The sequence below is a fragment of the Oncorhynchus keta genome, chromosome 31 (genome assembly GCF_023373465.1).
Source record: "Oncorhynchus keta strain PuntledgeMale-10-30-2019 chromosome 31, Oket_V2, whole genome shotgun sequence".
Lineage (NCBI taxonomy): Eukaryota > Metazoa > Chordata > Actinopteri > Salmoniformes > Salmonidae > Oncorhynchus > Oncorhynchus keta.
In genome coordinates, this window is record NC_068451.1 from 784,389 (window position 1) to 797,053 (window position 12,665).

Sequence of the window (12,665 nt, forward strand, 5' to 3'; positions counted from 1 at the left end):
CCTACAACTCATCCAGAATGCCGCAGCCCGTCTGGTGTTCAACCTTCCCAAGTTCTCTCACGTCACCCCGCTCCTCCGCTCTCTCCACTGGCTTCCAGTTGAAGCTCGCATCCGCTACAAGACCATGGTGCTTGCCTACGGAGCTGTGAGGGGAACGGCACCTCAGTACCTCCAGGCTCTGATCAGGCCCTACACCCAAACAAGGGCACTGCGTTCATCCACCTCTGGCCTGCTTGCCTCCCTACCACTGAGGAAGTCCAATTCCCGCTCAGCCCAGTCAAAACTGTTCGCTGCTCTGGCCCCCAATGGTGGAACAAACTCCCTCACGACGCCAGGACAGCGGAGTCAATCACCACCTTCCGGAGACACCTGAAACCCCACCTCTTTAAGGAATACCTAGGATAGGATAAAGTAATCCTTCTCACCCCCCCCCCCCCTTAAAAGATTTAGATGCACTATTGTAAAGTGGCTGTTCCACTGGATGTCATAAGGTGAATGCACCAATTTGTAAGTCGCTCTGGATAAGAGCGTCTGCTAAATGACTTAAATGTAATGTAAATGTAAATGTTCGTCAAAAGAGAGATCAGGGTCCAGAGTAACGCCGAGGTCCTTCACAGTTTTATTTGAGACGACTGTACAACCATCAAAATTAACTGTCAGATTGTACAGAAGATCTCTCTGTTTCTTGGGACCTAGAACAAGCATCTCTCTTGTCCGAGTTTAAAAGTAGAAGGTTTGCAGCCATCCATTTCCTTATGTCTGAAACACATGCTTCTAGCGAGGGCAATTTTGGGGCTTCACCATGTTTCATTGAAATGTGCAGCTGTGTGTCATCTGCATAGCAGTGAAAGTTAACATTATGTTTTCGAATGACATCCCCAAGAGGTAAAATATATAGTGAAAACAATAGTGGTCCTAAAACGGAACCTTGAGGAACACTGAAATTTACAGTTGATTTGTCAAGGACAAACCATTCACAGAGGCAAACTGATATATTTCCGACAGATAAGATCCAGGCCAGAACTTGTCTGTGTTGACCAATTTGGGTTTCCAATCTCTCCAAAAGAATGTGGTTATCGATGGTATCAAAAGCAGCACTAAGGTCTAGGAGCACGAGGACAGATGCAGAGCCTCGGTCTGATGCCATTAAAAAGGTAATTTACCACCTTCACAAGTGCAGTCTCAGTGCTATGATGGGGTCTAAAACCAGACTGAAGCATTTCGTATACATTGTTTGTCTTCAGGAAGGCAATGAGTTGCTGCGCAACAGCTTTTTCTAAAATTTCTGAGAGGAATGGAAGATTTGATATAGGCTGATAGTTATTTTTAAAAATATTTTCTGGGTCAAGGTTTGGCTTTTTCAAGAGTGGCTTTATTACTGCCACTTTTCGTGAGTTTGGTACACATCCGGTGGATAGAGAGCCGTTTATTATGTTCAACATATGAGGGCCAAGCACAGGAAGCAGCTCTTTCAGTAGTTTAGTTGGAATAGGGTCCAGTATGCAGCTTGACGGTTTTGAGGCCATGATTATTTTCATCATTTTGTCAAGAGATATAGTACTAAAACACTTGAGTGTCTCCCTTGATCCTAGGTCCTGGCAGAGTTGTGCAGACTCAGGACAACCTGAGCTTTGAAAGATTACGCAGATTTAAAGAAGAGTCCATCATTTGCTTTCTAATGATCATGATCTTTTCCTCAAAGAAGTTCATGAATTTATTACTGCTAAAGTGAAAGCCATCTTCACTTGGGGAATGCTGCTTTTTAGTTAGCTTTGCAACAGTAGACAGCAGCAGGCTCGTAAGCATTCATTTAACCTGTTGCGACGAGCAATCCCGTACCATAACGCAACATTAACTATTCATGAAAATTGCAAATGAAATGAAATAAATATATTGGCTCACAAGCTTATCCTTTTGTTAACAACACTGTCATCTCAGATTTTCAAAAAAAAATTCAACCATAGCTACACAAGCATTTGTGTAAGAGTATTGATAGCTAGCATAGCATTAAGCCTAGCATTCAGCAGGCAACATTTTCACAAAAACAAGAAAAGCATTCAAATAAAAATCATTTACCTTTGAAGAACTTCGGATGTTTTCAATGAGGAGACTCTCAATTAGATAGCAAATGTTCAGTTTTTCCAAAAAGATTGTGTGTAGGAGAAATCGCTCCGTTTTGTTCATCACGTTTGGCTAAGAAAAAAAAAAAAATTCAGTCATTACAACGCAAATGTTTTTTCCAAATTAACTCCATAATATTGACAGAAACATGGCAAACGTTGTTTAGAATCAATCCTCAAGGTGTTTTTCACATATCTATTAGATGATAAATCACTCGTTGCAGTTTGGTTTCTCCTCTGTTCAAAATGAAAAAATGCACGCACCTGGAGATTACGCAATAGTTTCGACGGAGGACACCGAGCGGACACCTGGTAAATGTAGTCTCTTATGGTCAATCTTCCAATGATATGCCTACAAATACGTCACAATGCTGCAAACACCTTGGGGAAACGACAGAAAGTGTAGGCTCATTCCTTGCGCATTCGCAGCCATATAAGGAGACATTGGAACACAGCGGCTCCAAAATCTGGCTCACTTCCTGTATGAAATTTCATCTTGGTTTCGCCTGTAGCATTAGTTCTGTGGCACTCACAGACAATATATTTGCAGTTTTGGAAACGTCAGAGTGTTTTTATTTCCAAAGCTGTCAATTATATGCATAGTCGAGCATCTTTTTGTGACAAAATATCTTGCTTAAAACGGGAACGTTTTTCATCCAAAAATGAAAAACTGCCCCCAGAGGTTCAAGAGGTTAAACAGCACTTTGGTGCGTTTTGCCAGCAGTTCTTCGCAAGCACAGCTCTGTTTATGACCTAATGGCTGATGTAACCGATGTGAAATGGCTAGCTAGTCAGCGGTGGTTCGCACTAATAGCGTTTCAATGGTGACGTCTCTCACTCTGAATCCTGAAGTAGTTGTTCCTCATGCTCTTCAAGGGCCGCGGCTTTTGTGTAGCGATGGGTAACGATGCTTCGAGTGTGGCTGTTGTCGATGTGTTCCTGGTTCGAGCCCAGGTAGGGGCGAGGAGAGGGACGGAAGCTATATTTTTACACTGGCAATACTATAGTGCCTATAAGAACATCCAGTAGTCAAAGGTACTGTATATGAAATACAAATGGTATAGAGAGAAATAGTCCTATAATAATAATATAATAATAATATAATAATATAATAATAATAATATATGCCATTTAGCGGACGCTTTTATCCAAAGCGACTTACAGTCATGTGTGCATACATTCTACGTATGGGAGGTCCCGGGAATTGAACCCACTACCCTGGCGTTACAAGCGCCATGCTCTACCAACTGAGCTACAGAAGGACCACTACAACTTAAAACATCTTACGTTGGAATATTGAATTCTCATGTTGAAAGGAACCACCAGCTTTCATATGTTCTCATGTTCTGAGCAAGGTACTCAAACGTTAGCTTTTTTACATAGCACATATTGCACATTTACTTCTCCAACACTTTGTTTTTGCATTATTTAAACCAAATTGAACATGTTTAATTATTTATTTGGGGCTAAATTGATTTTTAGTGATGTATTATATTAAGTTAAAATAAGTGTTCATTCAGTATTGTTGTAATTGTCATTATTACAAATACATTTTTTTTAAATCGGCCGATTAAATCGGTATCGGCTTTATTTGGTCCTCCATTAATCGGTATCGGCGTTGAAAAATCATAATCGGTCGACCTCTAGATGAGATGATAGGTCCATACCGAAATGGTCTGTCCACACCATGAGCGTTTATGATTGATCATGCAGAAAGAAAGCCGTAGCGAAGCCACGTTTCGACATTGCATATTAACCGTTAACGTCATGCTGTTAAAATAAATAATTTATTATAATTTACCGGTTTCTCGCAGTTATTTAACCCAGGAAAAGGGAGTGGTTTTGTGTGGTTAATCTTGGTAACCGGGTTCCCGCCATTCAACCCCAACCTGCACTGACACTTTTTCACCTCTCCCTTGACCCTTCACCATCTCTCCCTTGACACACACACACACACACACCATTCCTGTGCTCATCCTTCATTCTCCCTGTTAAAGGTCCCTGTTACAGCAGAGCTGCTCGAGTTGGCTAAATGTGCTCACGCTCTGTTCCCAGGATTTAATATTGTCCTCCTGGCTATGACACTGTCACACCGAGCTGCAGCTAGAGTCAGTGTGCGTGTGCGTGTGTGTGTTTCAGTCAAGATGGACTGTCTTTTGGCTCTCTTTAATATTTAGTTACCACACACCACAATGTGTTTATTGCCAATTGTTTTTATTAACTATATTAGAATTTAGATTTGGGTGTAAATCTGAAGAGGAAAAATGCAGTTTTCAAACAGTCGTTAAGACCGTGTGTGTTTGGGTGTCATAACGATGCCATTACCCTTCTCCTCACTCTAAATCCTCTAAATATTTAGGTGTTGTTTTATTCACTTGAGTTTATCGATCCCCATTAAAACTGGTTAAATGCTCTCCCCTCCCAGCTGTGTGTGACTGACTGTGTGTTTTGCTCTCTCTGGACAGCAGGACTGAGCCGAGAGGGCATCTCCAGGGAGGCCTGAAACCTCTCCCCACAGACCTACCTACTGCTGCTGAAGACCACCACCTCCCAACACCAATGACCTTCTACAGTGTACATCTCTTCAGTTTTGACATAAATACTATTCATGAAAGTTGACCTTTTTGCCATTTACCTCTGCAGGCTAATAAATAAAAATGTTGCCGCTTCTTTTTCAGGAACCGTTGACTGTTGCGCCACAGACCTTGTAATGGAAAGTCGTGGTAAGTTTAGCTTCTTGTTCATTGTGGTTTGTGTAGTAGTGCAACATAGACCTGGGTGTGTTTATGGGGCAGTTTGTTTTTGCTGCTACTCGGCGCACAGCAGACAGCTATGGCGCCCTCTATAGGCTAGTGAGACAGGCTCCCTCCCTTTCTTGTTAGAACCAGTCTGTTTGTGTGTTGAGGTTCAGTTCCATCTGCCTGCTGAAGAGGCCTGGCCCAGTCTGTTTTCCAGGTCGACAGGTTCCGGGCTCATGCGGATTGGCCCAGCTCTCTGTCTCTCACGCTCCCTGGAAGCCAGCCCATTTTGGAGGCTTTATGTGGAGCAGTGAGAAAATGCCGTACAACTACAGACTCCATCTTTAGAAGCAGAGAGAGAGAAAGGGAAGAGGAAAAGGCTTATACCTAGTCAGTTGTAAAACTGAAATTTGTCTTCTGCATTTAACCCAAATGGAGGGCTGCCTTAATAGACATCTACTTTATCGGTGCCTGGGGAAGAGTGGGGTTAACTGCCTTGCTCAGGGGCAGAATGACAGACTTTTTTACCCTGTCGGCTCTGGGATTCTTTAGCTGGCCTGGCACAATGGAACCAATAGAATAGTCCCCAAAGTGACAGCTTTGCAAACCTCGCCCACCTGGCACTCCAGACAGGCTCAATCAAACGCTCAAAGTATTTGAGGGAAAACAACTATTTAAACCCAGGAGCATGTTCAGAATAGAACTTTCAGATACTGTAGGAATGTATTCAAATCAAATGTATTTATATAGCCCTTCATACATCAACTGATATCTCAAAGTGCTGTATAGAAACCCAGCCAAAAACCCCAAACAGCAAGCAATGCAGGTGTAGAAGCACGGCAGCTAGGAAAAACTCCAGAGAAAGGCCAAAACCTAGGAAGAAACCTAGAGAGGAACCAGGCTATGAGGGGTGGCCAGTCCTCTTCTCTGTGCCGGGTGGAGATAACAGAACATGGCCAAGATTTTCAAATGTTCATAAATGACCAGCATGGCCAAATAATAATAATCACAGTAGTTGTCGAGGGTGCAGCAAGTCAGCACCTCAGGAGTAAATGTCAGTTGGCTTTTCATAGCCGATCATTAAGAGTATCTCTACCACTCCTACTGTCTCTAGAGAGTTGAAAACAGCAGGTCTGGGACAGGTAGCACGTCCGGTGAACAGGTCAGGATTCCATAGCCGTATTCCATTCCGTATTGTGTAGAACAGATATGATTGTCTGTCAGATCATGCCAGCTCAATTCACTCTAATCCTATCTGCGATGTCCAGAACGTTTCACATCACTGAATACACCCCACGTCTGTTCAGTGTCCTATGTTGCATGTGACCCCAGGTAGTGGGTTTAAACATGCCCTTTGTTCTAACCAAAACAGCCTGGCTGGCTAGCCTTCCTCCTCTTCTGCCGATCTCTCTCTCTCTCTCTACCCTCTCTTATGAGAAGGAGTCGTTTGTGTTGGTCCCTTCACACTCCTTTCTCCCTCTGTATCTTGCCCAAACAGTTTGCACCTCTCCTTGGTAAACATAGGTTTCAAAGGCATGCTAATCCCTCGGAGCCTGTTCAGATTCCGATAAGGATCCAGGCCCAGGATGGACAGAAAACAGCAGCCAACCAGCCAGCGTTGAAAATTGAGAAGTAGGGTCGTTCCACCTCAAAAAGCACAAGAAAGAGTGTCACGGAAGATTTCCTCCTCTTCATCTAAAGAGGTGAAACAAGGATCGGACCAGCGTGGTAGGTGTCCATGGTTTTTAATAAGAAAAACTAAACATTAACACAACTACAAAATAATAAAGTGAACTGGCAACGAAACCGTCTCGTGTGGTACAAACACTGACACAGGAAACAATCACCCACAAAATACCCAAAGAATATGGCTGTCTAAATATGGTTCCCAATCAGAGACTACGATAGACAGCTGCCTCTAATTGAGAACCAATCTCGGCAACCATAGACATACAATTACCTAGAAAGGAAACAGCCCCATAAACTTACAAAACCCCTAGACAAGACACAACACATAAATCCCCCATGTCACACCCTGACCTAACCAAAATAATAAAGCAAACAAAGATAACTAAGGCCAGGGCGTGACAGTACCCCCCCCCACCCCCACAAAGGTGTGGACTCCCGGCCGCACACCTACATCCATAGGGGAGGGTCTGGGTGGGCGTCTCTGGCGCGGGACGTGGACCCCACTCCACCATAGTCTTTGTCCGCTTTAGTCTCTTCCTAGGAACGGCGACCCTCGCCGCCGACCTAGGATTGGCAACCCTACTAAATGGCCCCACTGGACTGAGGGGCAGCTCCGGACTGAGGGACAGCTCAGGACTGAGGGGTAGCTCAGGCTGGTTGACGGCTCTGGCAGCTCCTGGCTGACTGACGGCTCTGGCAGCTCCTGGCGGCTCTGGCAGCTCCTGGCTGACTGGCGGCTCTGGCAGCTCCTGGCTGACTGGCGGCTCTGGCAGATCCTGGCTGACTGGCGGCTCTGGCGGATCCTGGCTGACTGGCGGCTCCTTGCAGACTAGCGGCTCCTTGCAGACTGGCGGCTCTGGCGGCTCATGACAGACAGGAGACTAGCAGCTCTGGACAGATGGGAGACTAGCAGCTCTGGACAGGCGGGAGACTCTAGCAGCTCTGGACAGGCGGGAGACTAGCAGCTCTGGACAGATGGGAGACTAGCAGCTCTGGACAGGCGGGAGACTCTAGCAGCTCTGGACAGGCGGGAGACTAGCAGCTCTGGACAGGCGGGAGACTCTAGCAGCTCTGGACAGGCGGGAGACTCTAGCAGCTCTGGACAGGCGGAAGACTCTAGCAACTCTGGACAGGCGGGAGACTCTAGCTGCTCAGCATAGGCGGGAGACTAGCAACTCTGGACAGGCGGGAGACTCTAGCAGCTCTGGACAGGCGGGAGACTCTAGCAGCTCTGGACAGGCGGGAGACTCTAGCAGCTCTGGACAGGCGGGAGACTAGCAGCTCTGGACAGGCGGAAGACTAGCAGCTCTGGACAGGCGGGAGACTCTAGCAACTCTGGATAGGCGGGAGACTCTAGCAGCTCAGCATAGGGGGGAGACTAGCAGCTCTGGACAGGCGGGAGACTAGCAGCTCTGGACAGGCGGGAGACTAGCAGCTCTGGACAGGCGGGAGACTCTAGCAGCTCTGGACAGGCGGGAGACTCTAGCAGCTCTGGACAGGCGGGAGACTCTAGCAGCTCTGGACAGGCGGGAGACTCTAGCAGCTCTGGACAGGCGGGAGACTCTAGCAGCTCTGGACAGGCGGGAGACTCTAGCAGCTCTGGACAGGCGGGAGACTCTAGCAGCTCAGCACAGGCGGGAGACTCTAGCAGCTCTGGACAGGCGGGAGACTCTAGCAGCTCTGGACAGGCGGGAGACTCTAGCAGCTCTGGACAGGCGGGAGACTCTAGCAGCTCTGGACAGGCGGGAGACTCTAGCAGCTCTGGACAGGCGGGAGACTCTAGCAGCTCAGCACAGGCGGGAGACTCTAGCGGCGCTGGAGAGGAGGAAGGTTCCAGCGGCTCTGGACAGGTAAGGCGCACTGTAGGCCTGGTGCGTGGTGCCGGCGCTGGTGGTACTGGGCCGAGGACACGCACCTCAGGGCGAGTGCGGGGAGGAGGAACAGGGAGTACTGGGCTCTCGACACGCACAGGAAGCCTGGTGCGGGGTGCTGCCACCGGAGGGCTGGTGCGTGGAGGTGGCACTTGATAGACCGGACTGTGCAGGCGCACTGGAGCTCTTGAGCACCGAGCCTGCCCAACCTTACCTGGTTGAATGCCTGGTCACCCTGCCAGTGAGGTGAGGTGGAATAGCCCGCACTGGGCTGTGCAGGCGAACCGGGGACACCATGCGCAAGGCTGGTGCCATGTACGCCGGCCCAAGGAGACGCACTGGAGACCAGATGCGTAGAGCCTGCTTCATGGCACCTGGCTCGATGCCCACTCTAGCCCGGCCGATACGAGGAGCTGGTATGTACCGCACCGGGCTATGCACCCGCACTGTGGACACCGTGCACTCCACAGCATAACACGGTGCCTGCCCGGTCTCTCTCGCCCTCCGGTAAGCACAGGAAGTTGGCGCAGGTCTCCTACCTGGCTTCGCCACACTTCCTGTGTGCCTCCTCCCAAGAAATGTTTGGGTCTGACTCTCGGGCTTCCATCCTCGCCGCCGTGCTGCCTCCTCATACCAGCGCCTCTCCGCCGTCGCTGCCTCCAGCTCTTCTTTGGGGTGGCGATATTCTCCTGGCTGTGCCCAGGGTCCTTTCCCGTCTAGGAACTCCTCCCAAGTCCAGAAGTCCTGATTGCGCTGCTCCTCCTGCCGCTGCCTGTCACCACGCTGCTTGGTCCTGTTTTGGTGGGTGATTCTGTCACGGCAGATTTCCTCCTCTTCCTTTGAAGAAGTGAAACAAGGATCGGACCAATACGCAGCGTGGTATGTGTCCATGGTATTTAATAAGAAAAACTAAACATGAACACAACTACAAAATAATAAAGTGAACTGGCAACGAAACAGTCCCGTGTGGTACAAACACTGACACAGGAAACAATCACCCACAAAATACACAGAGAATATGGCTGCCTAAATATGGTCAGAGACAACGATAGACAGCTGCCTCTAATTGAGAACCAATCTAGGCAACCATAGACCTACAATTACATAGAAAGGAAACAGCCCCATAAACTTACAAAACTTCTAGACAGACAAAACACATAAATCCCCCATGTCACACCCTGACCTAACCAAAATAATAAAGAAAACAAGCAAAAGGCCAGGGCGTGACAAAGAGGATTTCGACGACACCCACCATTTCAAATTGTTCTGAAATCTTTTCTGATCAGATTAGCATTCGTTCAAAATTATTTTGTCAAAATATAATTTGATCTCTGAGACAATAAACTGATTGATTGCACCCAAATTGTCCATTTTAAATGAGAGGATTCCTATAATATTCAATAAAAATATAGTACATAACATTAAATTTGGACCCCAACAAAAATCTTACAATGAGTAAGATTCCAATTGACCCCCCACGCCAATCCGTATCAGTTTTCTATGTTTGACAAGTATACTGAACAAAAATATAAACGCAATCATTTCAATTTTATTGAGTAAAATCATTGAAATTGTTGCGTTTTATTAGGAATTCAGTCAAATGAAATAAATGAATTGGGCCCAAATCTATGGATTTCACATGACTGGGTAGGGGTGCAGCCATGGGTGGGCCTGGGAGGGCATAGGCCCACACACTTTACCATTTAAAAAAAAATCCACTAATAACCCTATCTTACTTACTGTATGATTGCATATGAAAACCACAAGTATTTCACATTCATACAATAGAAACACATTTATATATACGAAGACAAAAATAACTGAATGTTTTTCTACATACCACTACCAATAAAGAAAACTGACAACAATACATTCAGCTTTAAGATAGTGGCACCTCCATAAAATCGTCTCTCTCTCAACCATCCTCCAGACTGAGCTGGTTTACCAGCTCGTGAGCACAATTTTACACAAAACCAATAACATGTAAAACGAACTCAGAAATCCCTAACAAATGGATTCTTAGTAAAACGAACTCAAAAATCCCTAACAAATGGATTCTTAATAAAATCTCCCAAACAAAATCCAGTACAAGTAAGCTACTCAGCTACCTCAGCTAGCATCAAGCTAACATGTACTCTCTCTCGGTCATTGTAAATCACGTTCTTATCTCACTCAGTTCGACACAAAACCAACACAAAACCTTTCCTAATGTGAATACCTTGACAAGGTTGTTAACTAGCATGTTATTACATGTTCTTTCAATATTAGAAAGTTTGGAAGTTCTGTTACATATCTGCAATAGTAAAAAGAACAGACACAAGTTTACATCTGCAATGTTCAGGAGCTTTTTTTATTCTGAAGAATGGTGTGCGCACTTGGCCAGAACTTGCTGTTTTTTCTACTACCACAGTGCAACATCGCCATCTATTGGCCAGATGGACTGTTTGTTTTCAACCCATTACAGCAACAGTTCTGGTGGACATTCCTGCAGTCAGCATACCAATTGCACGCTCCCTCAAAATCTGTGGCATTGTGTTGTGTGACAAAACTGCACATTTTAGTGGCCTTTTATTGTCCCTAGCACAAGGTGCAACTGTGTAATGATCATGCTTTTTAAATCAGCTTCTTGATATGTCACCCCTGGCAGGTGGATGGATTATCTTGTACACACATTTGAGAGAGAGATTTTTGTGCTTGTGGAACATTTCTGGGATCTTTTCTTTCAGCTCATGAAACATGGGACCAACACTTTACATGTTGCGTTTATATTTTTGTTCAGTATAGTATGAAGCTGCGACTCAGATAATTGTTTCTTCATATCCTATGTAATGCATTCCCATGCTAAAAAGTTAGCATTTAAAACAGTGGCCAGGTAAACATGGGTGTCATGGCATGCGGAAATGACATGGAATGAACCAGTACCGTCTCAATGAAGTAGATAGTTGTAGCTCTGTCATGAGTGCTGACTGGAAGTGAATGTGAAGAAGGCTTTTGTGAAGCGTACGTGGCCATTTTTAATGGCTAGCCATTGTGCATTCATTTTTCACATTTACATTTTAGTCATTTAGCAGATGCTCTTATCCAGTGCAACATACAGGAGCCATTAGGGTTGTGCCTTTACTCAAGGGCACGTCAACAGATGTTTCACCTAGTAAGCTCGGGGATTCAAACCAGCAACCTTTCTGCTCTTAACCACTAGGCTAACTGCCACCCCATGACCACTTCAGCAGTACCAGCGACATCTCTGCTGATGGAATGCTGTGTGGTCTCAGAGCAGACACTTCCTCCTCTCTCTATCTGAACTACATCTCCATTGATAGAGGGCACAGATAGAAATAGATCTCTCTCCCAAAGGACAAGCTAGTAGCTTTGTACCTGCTCTGGTTTTCCGACTTTAAGCAATTTAATTTCTATGTCGGAAGTGAGTTAAGAGAAGGTACCACTTTCTATATTTTTTTTATTAGGTTTTTCTCTCTCGGGCCCCACTTCCCATACTTTCAGTTCTCTGTGAATACTCACACCTCTCAGCCCTACTGGCAGAGTTGATGTTAGGAGCCCCGTGTTCATGCTGTACATATACAGTGGGGAGAAACAAGTATTTGAGACGCTGACGATTTTGCAGGTTTTCCCTACTTACAAAGCATGTAGAGGTCTGTAATTTATCATAGGTACAACTGTGAGACTGTGAGAGACGGAATCTAAAACAAAAATCCAGAAAATCACATTGTATAATTTTTAAGTAATTAATTAGCATTTTATTGCATGACATAAGTATTTGATACATCAGAAAATCATAACTTAATATTTGGTTAAGAAACCTTTGTTTGCAATTACAGAGATCATACGTTTCCTGTAGTTCTTGACCAGGTTTGCACACACTGCAGCAGGGATTTTGGCCCACTCCTCCATACAGACCTTCTCCAGATCATTCAGGTTTCGGGACTGTCGCTGGGCAATATGGACTTTCAGCTCCCTCCAAAGATTTTCTATTGGGTTCAGGTCTGGAGACTGGCTAGGCCACTCCAGGACCTTGAGATTATTCTTACGGAGCCACTCCTTAGTTGCCCTGGCTGTGTGTTTTGGGTCGTGGTCATGCTGGAAGACCCAGCCACGACCCATCTTCAATGCTCTTACTGAGGGAGGGAGGTTGTTGGCCAAGATCTTGCGATACATGGCCCCCATCCATCCTCCCCTCAATACAGTGCAGTCGTCCTGTCCCCTTTGCAGAAAAGCATCCCCAAAGAATG

At 45.8% G+C, this 12,665-nt stretch overlaps 1 protein-coding gene across 7 annotated transcripts in view; it reads left to right on the top strand.

Annotated features, from left to right (window-relative positions):
• Positions 1-12,665, top strand: part of LOC118364017 (phosphatase and actin regulator 4B-like) — a 78,006-nt gene that overhangs the window by 30,090 nt on the left and 35,251 nt on the right. For 5 of the 7 annotated variants that reach the window (XM_052489278.1, XM_052489285.1, XM_052489284.1 and 2 more), the window contains exons 2-3: positions 4,586-4,694; positions 4,799-4,843. Coding sequence is in view for 1 of the 7 variants with exons in the window: in XM_052489283.1 (XP_052345243.1) it covers positions 4,831-4,843 (13 nt within the window). In the remaining 6 variants the exon portion in view is untranslated. The remainder of the gene's footprint in view (positions 1-4,585; positions 4,695-4,798; positions 4,844-12,665) is intronic. The other 2 variants (XM_052489279.1, XM_052489282.1) reach the window with 1 other exon arrangement.